The sequence below is a fragment of the Cryptomeria japonica genome, chromosome 3, assembly GCF_030272615.1.
Source record: "Cryptomeria japonica chromosome 3, Sugi_1.0, whole genome shotgun sequence".
In the NCBI taxonomy this organism is placed as follows: Eukaryota; Viridiplantae; Streptophyta; class Pinopsida; order Cupressales; family Cupressaceae; genus Cryptomeria; species Cryptomeria japonica.
Window position 1 is genome coordinate 325,585,373 of NC_081407.1, and position 15,328 is coordinate 325,600,700.

At 32.1% G+C, this 15,328-nt stretch overlaps 1 protein-coding gene across 3 annotated transcripts; it reads right to left on the reverse strand.

The window, feature by feature from the left end:
- Positions 1–1,578: 1,578 nt before the first annotated feature.
- Positions 1,579–4,231, reverse strand: LOC131036012 (caffeic acid 3-O-methyltransferase 3). Of its 3 annotated transcripts, none has more exons than XM_057967805.2 (3): positions 3,433–4,231; positions 2,046–2,110; positions 1,579–1,886 (listed from the first exon to the last, which is right to left on the reverse strand). In XM_057967805.2, exons 1-3 carry the CDS (start codon positions 4,112–4,114, stop codon positions 1,644–1,646), a joined length of 990 nt encoding a protein of 329 aa, XP_057823788.2. In that variant the 5' UTR covers positions 4,115–4,231; the 3' UTR covers positions 1,579–1,643. The 3 variants fall into 3 exon arrangements, with proteins under 3 accessions (XP_057823788.2, XP_059073889.1, XP_057823787.2); XM_059217906.1 differs by having other exon boundaries at positions 1,579–1,889; XM_057967804.2 differs by having other exon boundaries at positions 1,579–1,937.
- Positions 4,232–15,328: the final 11,097 nt, after the last annotated feature.

Consider the following 15,328-nt stretch of genomic DNA (forward strand, 5'->3'; position numbering starts at 1 on the left):
GATAGGAATTAGACTTGGTCCAATTTTTTATTAGGTGATAGCCTTATTTAGGTCTATCCTAATCTGCAATCTCCTCTTCAAGGAATATTATTAATTGCTCACACCTTACTACTCAAATTCATTTTGGCTCAGAGTAATGCCATACCTTCATTCAATGGGACTCTATTAAACGGAAGTCTATCTTTTCATTATGGTTTAATATTATGTGGACCTATTTCCCTAACTTTAAATAATTGGTGTCGCAATGGTAGAATGCTAATATCCAAAAATGGCTATGTTTAGAGTCACTCACAAATTGAATCGTCTTAAGATTTGTCTGTGTTCATGGAGTATGTACTTTTTTCATAATATTTTTTTGTAGAAGAAAGCCTTGAAGGACCAAATTAATTGTCTGCAAAAGGAAATGAAGATCTACTAAATTTTTCCATGAAACATCTAGTAGACTTAAGAAAAGGAATCAAATTCAGGAGTTGATTGGTGTGGACAGAAGTTAATTTATGAAGGAGGAGGATATACATTGACTAGTTGTCTCTCATTTTAGTTCCTTTCTTAATGCTCAATCTTCTCAAGGTCCTTCTATTATCGACGCTTATGTTATACTTATCTAGAGTATTCTTAAGATTATTGACCCTGCTAATTTAAAGTTTTTGGAGCATAAATTATCTGACGATGAACTTAAGGTGATAGTCTTCTCGTTTGCACCATTCAAATCTCCAAAGTCCAAAAAAAATTTATCATTTTTTCTTTCAATATTTTTGGGATATTATGGGTTTGGATATCCTCCTAGCTTCCAAAGAATTTATGTTGTTAGTGACTATCCTGAAAGAGATCAATAAAGCCTATATTGTGCTATTCCCTAAGAAAGAAGGTACCAATAAAGTGTCTAATTTTAGGCCCATTAATCTATATAATACCTTGTATAAAATCTTCTCAAAACTCGTTATCAATTGAATTAAGCCTTTCTTTGGTAAGTTGATCCAAGTTAATCAGAAGCACTTTGGTTTGGGTTGCAAAATTTTGGATGTAATTGATTAATATGAATTATGAATAGAAAAATTGAAATTATACCATTGAAATTGTTTTATTTAGAGTAATTATACTTATGAGATAAATATTTTAAGTGAGTTTCTTAATGACTTATATTTGTATACAATATTTTAAAATATAATTTAAATTGATTGCAAACTCAATGGGAGAAAAATGAGATAGAAAGTTCAATTTCAAAGTGTATATTTGAAAGTGCAAGAATATATTTCATCTTATGATTATTAATTAAGATTAATAATAACAAATCAAAAGTTACTAAGTATACCAAAATTTGTAACAATTGAAGATGACAATAATTTTTCAACTCTCATATATAAACATATTACTTATGTATTAGTCATTACATAAAATCTAATTGAAATAAAATAAATATAAACTAAAAGTAACAAAGTAAGCTATACAATTTTCACCACAATGTGAAAAATAGATATTTCCACATCTAAGAAATGTATTTAATAAGACACACTACTTATTCTTATAGAAAATTTTTTTTTTTTCCTAAAAAAGGAAAAAAAAAAACCTATAATTTCATCATATAATGTTTCAAGTTAACATAATTTCAAATAAAATTACATTATTATGATATTGGGGTATGATTATGATTTAGATATTTCTATAAGTACTTGGAGAAAAGGTAGCTTCATGATTTTGTAGCTCTTAAATCCAGCTTTGAAAAATAGTTGGTTGAATTCTTCCTCATTTCTCTCCTTTCCACCCATAGAATATATCATCATATATATGTCAAACAATAATCCTAGCCGATTCAATTCTCCATGAGAACCATCAATGAGTGCATCAACAATTAGGACCTTCCCGTCCTCTGGTATTGCTTCATAGCTCTTCTTCAAAATTTCCACACAACAATCATCATCCCAATCATGTAAAATCCACTACAATGATTATAATCACGACATTTCAATAAACATAATTTTGACATAATCAAAAGGAAGACATTATAAAATACTAATATATATTATTCCACAATATAAATTATTTACCTTCATGAAAGCTATATTTGCACAAGGAATTTGATCAAACATGTTTCCACCAATATGCTTCACCCCTATAAGACATTACAAAAAATAAAAATAATAAATCTTATAAATATATAAAATTGATTTTTTCAATTCATGTCATAGGTACATATGTGTAGCATTTACATATACATTTACATGTGTAGAATTTACATATACATTATGCACTACCACTTTCATTTATTTTTCTAATTTTATTCCAAATCTCATTATGATAACATTATATGTCATAGATGGCTCACAACATAGAACACTCCTTCACACAATTTGTGATATATATAACATTCTTTAAATGACAAAACTCTTATTATGATGTGATTTGTCTCAATCTAAAATAAAAATAAGATTTAAAAATGGTCTTACCTAAGACCTTGGAAAATAGCTTTATCTTCTTTTATTTTTAAAAGGGGTCAATGTTTTTGACCTAGAGCTATACAATAGCACCCTTATGAGGTTTTAATCTTGTTGGAAAGATCAACAATACCACAACTTAACCATCACAACATATAAATACTAGCAACTTGTCTTCTTCTTTAAAACCAAAGAAGAAAACTAAATTAATTTTGTTCATGTTCTTTTTAATTGGAAAAAAGAGATCCACAAACTAACAATAAAGATACATATATGACATTTCAATATATACTATGTACAAATAATATAATTTATTCCTTAAATACTTGTGTAATCTTTCATCCACTAACATTCACTATTTAACTTATCTTATACTATATTAAATACTTACAATAAAATAAATATAAAAAATATTTTGTTTTCAATATATTATTTATCAATTATATTAATTTACTAATATTTTAAATAAAATATATAAACTAATTTATACTCATACAAACTAAATGATTAATATAAAATAATTCTCTATATTTTTGATGGAAAATATATAACAATACACTATATTGAAATGAAATATTTAAACATTATTTAATGAGATTCAGACTTACATCCTCAAACCTACTATCATAGCCAACTATCATCATAGTATCACAAAGAGAAACTTCTTAATTTATTTTTAAAAGCACGAATTCATATAAAACAATTATAACACTATAAATTCCACCTCATAGCCAGTAGCTAATTAACACCCTTTGAAAATACCAAATTACTTTGTATAATCTTCACATTTAACTATCTTTCCTTTCATTTCATATTAAATTAAAAAAAGTACTGATTCTACTACAAAATTAAACAAATTACCTATTCCAGCTTCAATGATGTTTATTATACTTGTCTATTATTAAAATCATGGCTGTATGCTTGTTTATATATCCACAAAGAACAAATATATAAGTACTTTTCTCATTCTATCTATGAAACTTGAGATGGAAATGCTAACCAGGTATGGGAGGAGCAGTTGCAATGACATGGGGCAGGTCAAAGTTAATGCCCTGTATTTGTGAATGTTGAGCAAGTATAACAGACAATGCAGAGCCCACTCCTCCACCTACATCAACCACACTCCTAACACTCCTGAACCCATCATACATCTTCACCACAGAAGCCATGACATCTTTTGTATCGCAGGCCATGGCCTCGTTAAAAAGCTTGTTGGCTTCAGCATTTGAACCCACATATTCCCAGGGGCTTATGCCATAGACTTTGACAAAGGGATTACACCCTTCCAGAACAGCATCATGCAAATGGTGCTGAGTATCCATGTACGTTTTGTCTACTGCCAACATCAGAGTTGGCCCACGGGAATCTCTGTTTTCTTCCTTCACAAGCAACTTGGAAACGCTGTTCAACCCATATTTCATTTGCTTGGTTTCCTCGTCTGCTTCGTCAGTGAAGACCCCACAAGAAGTCAGGAGCCTCAGAATCCTAAACAAGTATTCCTTGTGAACAGCCTTGCTTTTTGTCGAAGCAGAAATATGTTCAGCAATGTCATCCACACAGAGTGGATTTTCTCTGCCATGTGTAGCCATAATTTGCGGAATGTTAAGCAACACAGCAGCTTTTAGAGCCATGGGCTTGGCAGCAGAGAACATCAACTCATAAAGGTGGAGATGAGCTTCCATTTCTCTGGTTTGAGATATGAATGAATGATTCCTTCACAAGTTCGCTTCCATAATATAGAGAAAAAATCTGTTCGGGTATTATTGAGAGGAGGTACAATGCAATGCGATTCCCGTTGAAAATTGTAATGAAAGGATGAATTCGGTGCTCAACACAATGGATAGTACCATTAATAATTATGAAGTGCTGTAGATCTTAATAATCGGTCGTGGCTATTCTGATTTCAAGACGGATTTTTCGTACAGTCTGATAGCGACGTGTTAGTCAATCACATTCATTTATTGCAAAATTAACTGTGTAAAAAGCACGATGATCAATCCATACCGCCATTTTGAAACCAAAGTAAACACGTCCTTGATAATCAACCCCTAAACTGTCGGTGGATACAATTATGAAACTTTAGGCTAAAGTACTGTCTCTCACGCGCTAGTACGGAAATCCATTGATTTGAAGAAGATTCTGTACAATATTGATGGCCACGTCCTTAATAATCAACCCCTAAACTGTCGGTGGAAACAATTATGAAGCTTTAGGCTAAAGTACTGTCTCTCACGCGCTAGTACGGAAATCCATTGATTTGAAGAAGATTCTGTACTATATTGACGGCCAGACGATACGATACAAATCACACAGAAAAACAAAGGAAAAAGATGAGAAAGTGTGTCACCTAGTCCTTTCAAATCCGTATCCCAGTTGATTTCAAAACCGCCTCTATAGGCGAGCGCATCCTAATTTTTCGGGTGCGCATGTAACCACGTACGGGCCTGAGATATCATCTTTTGTATTTTCACAGGTACCAATAGTCTATAGGCAGCGTATCCTAATTTTTCGTGTTCTAATAATCAATTATTCTTTGTGTACTTAACCTTTCAATTATTAATTTTAAAGGAGTTACAAAAATGATAATGAAAAGTTCATTAATAAGTTTCATAAGTACCAATAGTCCATCACTTTTTAGCTTTCTTAATCCAATAGCAGATCACTTTTTAGTTTTCTTGATCCTTAAGTGGTCCATTTGTGCACCGCTATTGGAACATTTGTGTACAACTATTGGATTTTGAGTGGATACTTATTATAACATCTTTAAGTAGATATCAGATGACAATTTCAAATGCATAATTTTTTACCTTTGTGCGCATATCTGATCCCACAACACGTGTCATTACTATCCAAAAGCCAAAACCTTAGCTATAAGCAATTAAGTCGCATATGAAAACAATAAAAAAAATTGTTGAAATCTGATGTACTCATTAGGATCTGTAGGTGCACGAAGTTAGCTATAACCACTGCTGGTATGCATCCCTTAGAACAAGAAATCTATAATCTATAATTATTCTTTTTATTTTATAATTTAAAAAATATCATTTATTTCTCTTTATTGATTCATATTGAAAATAGTCATTGTAACAATCAAATTATTGTTTATCTTATTTATAAATTTTGTCAACCAAATCAATGACTTGAATGAGATATATAATATTATATACATCATAATAAATATGCATTACTGATTTTAACATTATGTTGTCTCCTTCAGTAACATTTGTGATGTCATTCATATCTATGTAGCTAAATAAAAAAATTTAAAACATCTTAGACACTATGTAATCTAAATTATACCTACCTACTTTATGCAATGTCTATCTAGCAATTGATCATATTTAATGTTTTGATTTTTTTTATACTTTGTTCATTTTTTATGTATCTATTATTAGCATAATATACAATACATTACAAGCTTTATGTCAAGTTTCTACCAATAGTGTGATTGTTCTATTAGTCTGAAGATTTAATTAGTGTTGCTAAAGAGAAAACATAATTTACGTTGTTTTGCAAAGTGGACCAAGATATCAAAGACTCAAGGACTTCTAAATAAATCTTCGAAAGAACTGGGTTATGACCACAAAGAAGGAGTCACTTACTAACTTGTTAGAAATCACTACTTTTTTCAAATAGTCTAAAGATTGGGATTTTTTTCTTAAGTTTTTGAGGATTAAAATTCCAAATGATGATACATCAATAAAATTATTAAAATATTAAAAAAAATAAAATGTAAATTTAACCAAATAGAAAAATTCATATTAAATTATTTTATGGCCATGTCATATCTATAACACTATACATTTTAATTCAAAAATTAATAAGGTTGATTATTTAACCACAAAATTTAAAGCATTACAACTTTAAAAAAAAAATTGAATGACATTTATTTTTTTTGCAACTAAAATCAACAAATAGAAAATACACAATAAAGTCAAGATATTACATATATAATAGTAATCATGTCATTTAAGCCACTAATAAAAATGACATTTTATTGGATGAATTAAATGCCTTGAGATAGACTATTTTTTAAAAAGAGAAAATTTTGATTTTTGTCTTATCAAGTCTCAACTTGAGTCTTGTGGGGCAGATCTGATTCTCCTCGAACAAACCAAATTCATTGAAGATGAGAAATTATAGGATTTTACATTATGAAAACAATGGGATTTTGTGGCCTCCCCCTCTCTAGGGGTTTTGGGGGGGACTAGCTATCCTATGGAATCCTAAACAAGTGCAGGTTCATAAAGTTCAAGCGAAGGCGAATTTTGTCCATGTTATAGTCACCTTCTATATGTATTCCTTTCATTTATTAAATGTGTATGGACCAAACTCTTTAAAAGAAAACAAAAGCATTAGGAATCCATATCACTAGTTATTTCTTCTTTCTCCAAGGAACCTTTTATTTTGTGTGTTGAATTTAATGTAGTTTTTTCTATTAAGGATAAAACAAGGGATATAGTCCCTCCATTGGAAGATATGCAAGATTTCAATGCTTTTGTCTTGAATAACGCTTTGAAAGATTGGATCCCTATTAATGGAAATGTAACTTGGACCAATAGAAGAAGAAAAAAAATTCATATAGAAAAGAGATTGGATAGATTCTTTTCTAATCTTGCATGGTTATCCAAATCTGGCCCTTGCACATCTCATATTTTGTCTCTCTCTGGTTCAAATAATTTTGTCATCTAATTGGATCTATATTTTATTCTAAGAACCCCAAGCATAAGTCTTCTAAATTAAATTTTAGTATATGTTGTTTCAAGGGCCTTCATCTCTCCCTTTTCTTCAACAATGGTGAAAAAGTGGGGCCCTTTTTCCTAGGCTCTAGGATGTTTTAACTCAACCAAAAAACTTTAGCATGTCAATATAGCTATCAGATTGTCGAACAATAGAATGTTTAAAAATATTTTCAAGTCTAAAGAAAAAATTGAGAAGAGAAAAGTAAGGCAGTGAGTGAAGAAATCATCAATAATAGCATTAATGAATCCTCCTACTCTCTTCAAAGGAACCTCCAATCTCAACTTGAGGAAATTCTCAAGAGGGAAGAAATTTATTGGGGACAAAATTCTAGGGAGTCTAGCTATAAGAAAGTGACAGGAATACTATATTTTTTCATTCCTTGGTTAATATGAGAAGAGCAAGTAACTCCATCTACCGAATCAAAAACTCCTTAGGTGATACTTTGACCGATATGGATAGTATTCAAGTAGAAGAAAACCTCTTTTTCTTCCAAATTTCTCATCCCTACTTGATATCATGCTTGATCATTCACAAGATTTACTAAAATTAATTCCTAAGATAATATCTCAAGAGGACAACCAATAACTTCTATAACCCTTCACTCTATAGGAAATAAAAAAAAGTAGTATATTTAATGGACCCGGATAAAGCTCTAGTGCCAAATGGCTTCCCTGGCATGCTTTTTCAAAAATGTTAGTGCTTTGTGACTTGGAATGTTTGGTTTGCAATAGAGGAATCGAGATGTAATGGTAGTATCCTCAAGCAATTCAATACTACTATTATTTCTCTCATTCCCAAAATTCAATCTCCCATCTCATTCTCATACTTCAAGCCCATTTCCCTCTACAATGCTATCTAAAAAACTTTACAAAGACTATTTCCTTGAGGTTGGCTATGTTGATTCCAAAATTCATTTTGGAGGACCAAGATGGATTTGTCCTAGGTAAAGAAATGTCTAAGGGGGCTCTTACCGCACATGAAATCCTCCATTCAGTGAATCAAGTAAAAACAAAGGCAATGATTCTTAAATTAGATATGATGAAAGCCTATGATTTTTGGAACAAGTGATGCTTGGCTTTAGGTTCTCCAAAATATAGACCAAATGGATTATATCTTGTAACTTAGGAGCTAAATTTTTAGTAATTATTAATGGAATTCCATGTCGCTTCTTCTCCTCCACCCAAGGTATACAATAAGGAGATCCTCTATCCCACTTTCTATTCATTATTTTAGCAAAATCTTTAACTAGGTCAATACCTACCCGTCATCTATAAGGCCTATGTAAGGGAACCACCCTCTCGAATATGTAGGTTGTGTCCACTCACATATTATTTGCAAATGACATATTACTATTTGGGGAGGCTTCAGGGAAGCCAAGATAAATAAGCAATTTGTGGATAATTATTATGCCATTTCAGGGCAAAAGGTCAATGCTTCCAAATCTAAGGTATTCTTTTAAGATTGTTCTTCTTTCCTCTCGACAAAACTATCTAACTTATGGGGATTCAAACTAGATACCCCCCTTGCAAATACGTAGGTATCTTGTAGCTATTTGTGGGGAGAAATAAGAGTAGCTTTTGGTCTAGCATTTCTTCCTCTATTCAAAATAGAATCTCCTCATGGAAAAACATTGGCTCTCATTGGATAGTCATATCCTCATGATCAAGTCTATTGTGGCCATAATTTTGAATTACATCATGTCAATACTACCTATGCTAAAAGGTGTCTTATGATCAGTTGAATCTTCCATCAATCACTTTTTCTAAGAAGGTCCCGAGGAAAAAAAAAACACAAGTTTCATCTACATGCTTGGAAAAAATGTTGTATGCCTAGAATGGGTGGAGTAGTAGGTATCCATAACCTTCTCCTAAGAATGCCAATGCTTGGTGCAAAATTGGTTTAGAAATTGCTTTATCAATTTAACAAGTCCAAATGAGTTGTTATCATTGCATTGAAGTACCTATATTCCTCAGACTCACAAAGGATTTTCATAGCTCCAAGCCTCCCTCAAAGCTCCCAAAGGTGGAATTTATTGGTCATTTGTAGAGAAATCCTCCTCCCTCACCTTTCTTAGCTAGTCCACGATGACAAAAGGTCCTTATTCTGGTAGGTTTCCTAGAATGAATACAACCCTCTTGACAACCAGGGAAATCTACCAAATATTAAGAGGTTTCTAAAGGACTCTTGGGGAGTAAAGGTATCTGATTACCTCACAGTCTCAAGCCACGAAGATATTTTGGTAGCAAAATGGAAAGACTTCTCCCAACTAGATGTTCCTCATAACCAAAAATTAATCTTGGCCAAGATTCTTAGTTAGAGGACTGCACATATTAGTTTGGATCAAGATAAGCTCGCATGAACTCAATTCAAATCAAGGTGCTACTTAGTGAAGGAAGGTTATGAAGCTCTTAATAACTAGGTTCACTCCTACTCTGGAAAATATTGTTTTTGATTTTGTTGGACAAATGTAGATTTTACAAAGGAAGGAGCTTATGCCAAGGTGGCTATCTCTCACATGAAGAATCCTAGCTATAGAGAGACTAGATTGCCTTTGTCTCTCTGGTCTTCAATTACGTCTTGTGTGATAAGGAAAAAAAATCCACTAACCACTTGCTTCTCGATTGTGTGTTTTCCAATGAATGTTGGATGTGGCTTCTTAACAATCTTAATTGGTCTAGTCCTCTCCATTCCAACCTATATCTGGTATTTGAGGCTTGGCCAAAATCGTTTAAAGAGTCCTTTATTGTTATAATTTGGGAAATTGGGAAGAATTAAATGCCTATACCGTGAAACACAAGAGATCAAATTCTTTCTTTGCCCCCTAGAATGACTCAATCCTCAAAAGGTGGCATGGAATCAGCCTTCCTTTTATAGGTGCTCTCTTCAATAATTTAGTTGGTAAGAGGGCCAGAAAGGGAAATAAATGGGATCCTCCAAATCACCTTCACTAGAAATTCAATTTTGACGGGAACCCAAGCTGTTTAGGGGTTGGATTTGTTATTAGAGACTTTAGAGGGTGGATTTTGGAGGATAGAATAGAATGAATACTAGATGAGACAAATAATGTTGCAGAGGCCTCTACTCTAGTTGATGGCCTACGTTTAGCACATCAATTAGGCATTAAAAAATGATTATAAAAGAGGATTCAATGAATGTAATATCAATAGTGCAAAAAACTGAACCCTGAGTTGGAATGCTTAATATGCCCTCTAGGACATAATTTTGATGATTTCACCATGAAGCATTGTTGCAAAGAAGAGAATGGCGTAGTAGATACATTAGAAAACAAGAGCTGTTAGACAGCATGAGTCCCTGCCTTTAGCTAAAAACATGCTAGCAATGCATTGAAGTGTTGAGAACAATTAAGTAATTTTGAAAATAGTTAACAACTGATATTGAATGCGAAAAAGATAATGTGTTGTAGTGTTCTAAGAACTCGTCTTCAAAACTGTTATACAAGTAGACAGTGCAGAAGATTTATATTTACAAAAACCAAGCATATTATTGAATGTTTCTAGCTAAAGATAATTAACTAGTTATTTACAAAACAAAATAAGATAAGTGTTGCTTTGAATATTATAGGAATCTGTTGTATACAACTATTTTAGTGGCTTTAGGATTTTTCTCCGCTCTCTCTAGTGCCTGTTTTGGGGGAGCCTTTTTTTTCTCTTCTGTGGCAGGTCCTCGGAAAACTACGTGTATGAAAAAGACTGCTGACAAGTGAGTTGAAAGACAACAACTGTCAAAAGGGTTCTTTGCATGAGATTTTATACCTTGCAAGACACTTCTAGAAACATACTGTAAAGCACATCTTGGTATGAACCGGAAAATTAAATGGAGAAGTGGAAAGAAGGGTTTCTGGATGCAAGTATGCTGAATTTCTCCAATTATCAGATGTTTTGTTCTCAATCTATGCTCTTTGAAACAAATTGTGAATTGGTTTATTCTATCCCTCGAATCCCAAAAATTAAATTCGCTACACTCCCAGATAAATAATTGAAGAAGGGCACAGAATTTACAATTTCAGCTGATCTAATAAAACTACTTGCATTTTATGACATAAGATTGTTAGCATTTTATTCTATGCTTGAATGCAATTGATTTCATAAGCCTCATGAATATCAATGAGAGCTTTCAAACTAAAAAAGCATAGCCAAGGAAAAATAAATAAATAAATCTTGCCACTATAAGTGCAACGAAACCCCAAGAGGTGTCAAACCAGATGCCAATAGACAGAACTGGTATTGATGTTTACGAATTAGTAAAACAGAGACTAGAATTTTCTCCTACACTCCAATGCAATTGACAGAGAGGAGCAGGAAATATAGCATACATACCTGAAAATTTTGATCCCGTACAGTGAGGTCAAATAGGAAGTAAAATTTTACAGAGAAATAAAAAAAGGTTGTCCTAGATGATGTGCCAATCTGCAACTGTTTTCTGACTGGACTCAGATACATTACAATAGGAACAAATAGTAAGAGAAACCACAATAAGTTTCTCAGTATGACAATAAAATTATTTATTTTGTTCTCATCTATCACAATGCATTAACAATTTCAAGTTTGCTGAACAAATAGTGAAAAAAATCACACAAACAAAACTAGTGTCCATTTGGGGATTTTTCCAATTCAGTAGCTCGAGCTTACAAAAATATTTTTTAAAAAGTAAGGCAAAGTAATTCGTACAATTAAACAAGCAAGAAATAATTTTTCTTTTAGACATAAAGAGAAAATAAACTAACCAGTTTTTCTGATCTCACTTAAACTGTTATTGAAACTGCTTTTGAATGGCTCTGAAGATACTAATACTGTTGCTCTGAACATAAATAATCAACAAGCAGAACAATATGCAATCGCAGAAAATATGCATTAAAACTGCATTCAATGAGACCAGATATGATAAGATATGCATTAAATGACAATGAGTTGTTCTAATATTTACACTCACATTAGTTTGCATTTATCACAGTACTTTGGATTTAATAATGCCTGCTGCTTAGATTTCATTTGTTCCCCTAAATGTTAAGGATTTTTTACACTAACTTTCAAAGCATAGTTGCTAAGATTAAAATATGAGTAATAGGTTGTAGACGTGAACATTGCATTTATCTTTAAAATCTAAATCAATGATGCAGTTTTTAAACAGTGCCATAAGACTTGAATAATCTCATAAATCAATACCACATGGTTTCATTTCAAAAACAAAAAATCACAATAACTTCTTTTCTATTAAAATTTTTGGTTTTTGGTTAAACTAGTAATAGCAATGGAATGTAGACCATCAAATATGTACTTTAAATATGTCCCATGAATTTCTCTAAATGGTTGTTGGTCCTATAATAATTAAGAATAGTTACTAGGGAAATCTAGCATGAGAATGTGCACATAGCTGCAAAGAACATTTATACAGGGATCTCATAGATATAAAAAGTATAAGTAATAAGCTGCAATTTTTTGGGACAACATTTATACACAAATGCCATAGAAATAAAAAGTATAACTAATAAACGTATACTACCAACACGTACAACTAGTCAGTGTTCTATTGTGTATGGAACCTTAAGGTGATTTCGATGCTTACAAAGGAGGAAAACCATATTTTCCTAGAAATCTAATTTGGGATACATGGTCTAACAACTATGTAATATCTTATCTTTTATTTGGAAAAGAACATTGAAATTATGCTAATGCTCTTGATTGAATGAAATCATTCAATTGGTGAAAATCGTAGCTAAAGGTAAAAGATAAATAAGAAAATGTTTCTTATCTAAACCAATTAACTTGGCAAAGAAAGCAACATGACATGAAATGAACTAGAGTAAACTACAAGATGAGCTATCTGAAGCCTACAATTGTCTTCAAGCATCTTTAAATGTTGAAGAGCTTCACATTAATATTAAACTATCTTTGAGAGAGCAAACCATTGTGTATTGTTATTGTCCTCAAACAACTTTAAATGTTGAGGAGCTTCACATTAATATTGAACTATCTTTGAGGGAGAAAACTATTGTGTACTGTTATTGATACCTCAGAAGTGTCACATCACCTATTTAATTAGCATGGAAAACTACATCTCTCTAACTTATCAACACTGGTAGAAGCAAAGATATGACCTTAAGGTAATTTCAAAAGACAGAGAAATTTACTATTATTCAGATATCACTTTAAAAACTGTATCTATTTCTTTATTAAAATTAAAAGAATTACACTACACTTGTTCAACAATCTCTCTCTCTTACAGAATACAAGAACTCTAAGATTTACAGATGAATAAACTCCATCTCAGTGAATTATTACCTAGGCTAGATGGAAAAACAACCAAAGCCTAATATTTTGGTATATATGTTTGAAGAACAAATCAAAAGAAACAACTTTAACAAATAGTTACCTACCTTGAGCAGTAAGCATGTGAAATTGGTAAGACTGTGTTGTGCAAAGGATACCCTACAAGACAAAAACACATTTATATTGTCAATTCATATCATAATATTATCCTTTACTAAGAATGGAAAAATTCACAATGCTTGAAATAAAAAGAAGAAAAGCTGAGTTTGGGAATCCATTTTCTCTATTGGGTGTTTCTTACCCAACCCACTTGTCTAATAATAAAGAAAAAAAAAATAACACAACTTCAAGAAAAGTGAACCCTAGTTTCCCTATATTCTGCTAAAATTTATATGCCCCTGAATCCATTCAAAAAGCCTTGCATAATAAAACTATTAAAATACTGAATATCCCTATCAAACTCCATGAATGGTAAAGCCAGATGTATGCTCACTCAAGTTTTAGCCAACTAGAAAAAGGAAAAAGGAAAAAGATTAAGATTCAGGAATCCACTTTACTCCGTTGTGAATTTTTTATCATACCCACTTGCAAACTAATTATACAACTTCAATCTAAATGAACCCTAGTGTCCTTGTATTCTGCTTAAATTTATAAATTTATAATCCTATGATTCCATTTAACAAGGATAGCTATTATCCCTATCAAATTCACACGGATTTCATTTAAAGAATACTTCATTCAATATTCGATACAAGACCTCAAATTCAATTAGAAATGCAAAATGTCAGTACAAAATGAATTTGAAAAATAAACAGGGAATGCATAGGATAGGCCTAGTGCACCAGTAAGCAATGTAAGAAGGCTACAGGCCATGCTGATACTGTAATACTATTATGCAAACGGAAAAAATGGAGAATGCCCAGGTTTTGTAACTGCCATGAAATGCAATGGTTGTAATATACACAAATTTTGTCTGAGTTATTTGTTGCAACTGTACAAACAACCTTGAAGGTGAAACCCCTACCAGTTGCGGGGAAATAAGAATGGAATTGGTATTATGCAGATTTCTATCTACATTTGCAAAAAAGAGTCCCGAGCTTTAGCCTATTAAGTGCACACCAATGGAAGGGTCAAATTGAATAGGATTATAGAATTTTCCCTACAAATATTTGATAGGCGAATGGCTGACTTGGTGGGAGGATGGTTTGCCCCTCGAAATTGTTTGTTGGGATCAAAGAGTAGTTGATGGGTAACAAGACCAGCCTGTAGTGGTGTGCAGACTTAAAAAATACCTAATGCAAGTGGACAACAAAACTGTCCAATCTGATGTTGATTTGCTGGATTAAAAAAATCATATGCATTACAGAAACGACTCAAATTCCTGCCATTGTTGTGGCGAATTTTGTGGACAACGGAATATAAAAAGAAAAACATTTCCCCTCTTCTGCTTCGTTTCCAGCGATAAATCTATGATTTTGTAAGGAGAATTTTTCTCAACACAAGGACGACATGCAGGACAAAGTGTCTGTGCAGAAGGATATCAGTAGCCTTAGCCTATGCATTGGCCATAGAGCCAAAATTCTTGAAAATGAAAATGAAGCTAAATGAAAATTCTTCAAATTAAGTCACAGTAAACAAAGCTCCTGCAAAAAAGTCTGGATACTGTTCTCTAAAACCCCTGTCAGTGAACAAATAAATGAATGAAAGTCTCAGGCAATAATCAGCGATTCTGGAAAATACCCACATTAGTAATAACAATGAAGTTGAGCAATAAAAAAATAGGGGTTTTAATTAAAAAACAAATAATGAAATTTTTTACTAACAAAAACAGAGAAATAATGGTAGCTTTCTGCAACTAAGAATTGC

Excerpts from the sequence above, each read along its gene's own strand:
- LOC131036012 (XM_057967804.2), bottom strand. The coding sequence starts at position 4,114 with ATGGAAGCTCATCTCCACCTTTATGAGTTGATGTTCTCTGCTGCCAAG. Across the intron at positions 2,111-3,432 it reads AACTGCTCCTCCCATACCTG|GGGTGAAGCATATTGGTGGA; the intron begins GTTAGCATTTCC and ends AATGTCTTATAG. Across the intron at positions 1,938-2,045 it reads CAAATATAGCTTTCATGAAG|TGGATTTTACATGATTGGGA; the intron begins GTAAATAATTTA and ends TAATCATTGTAG.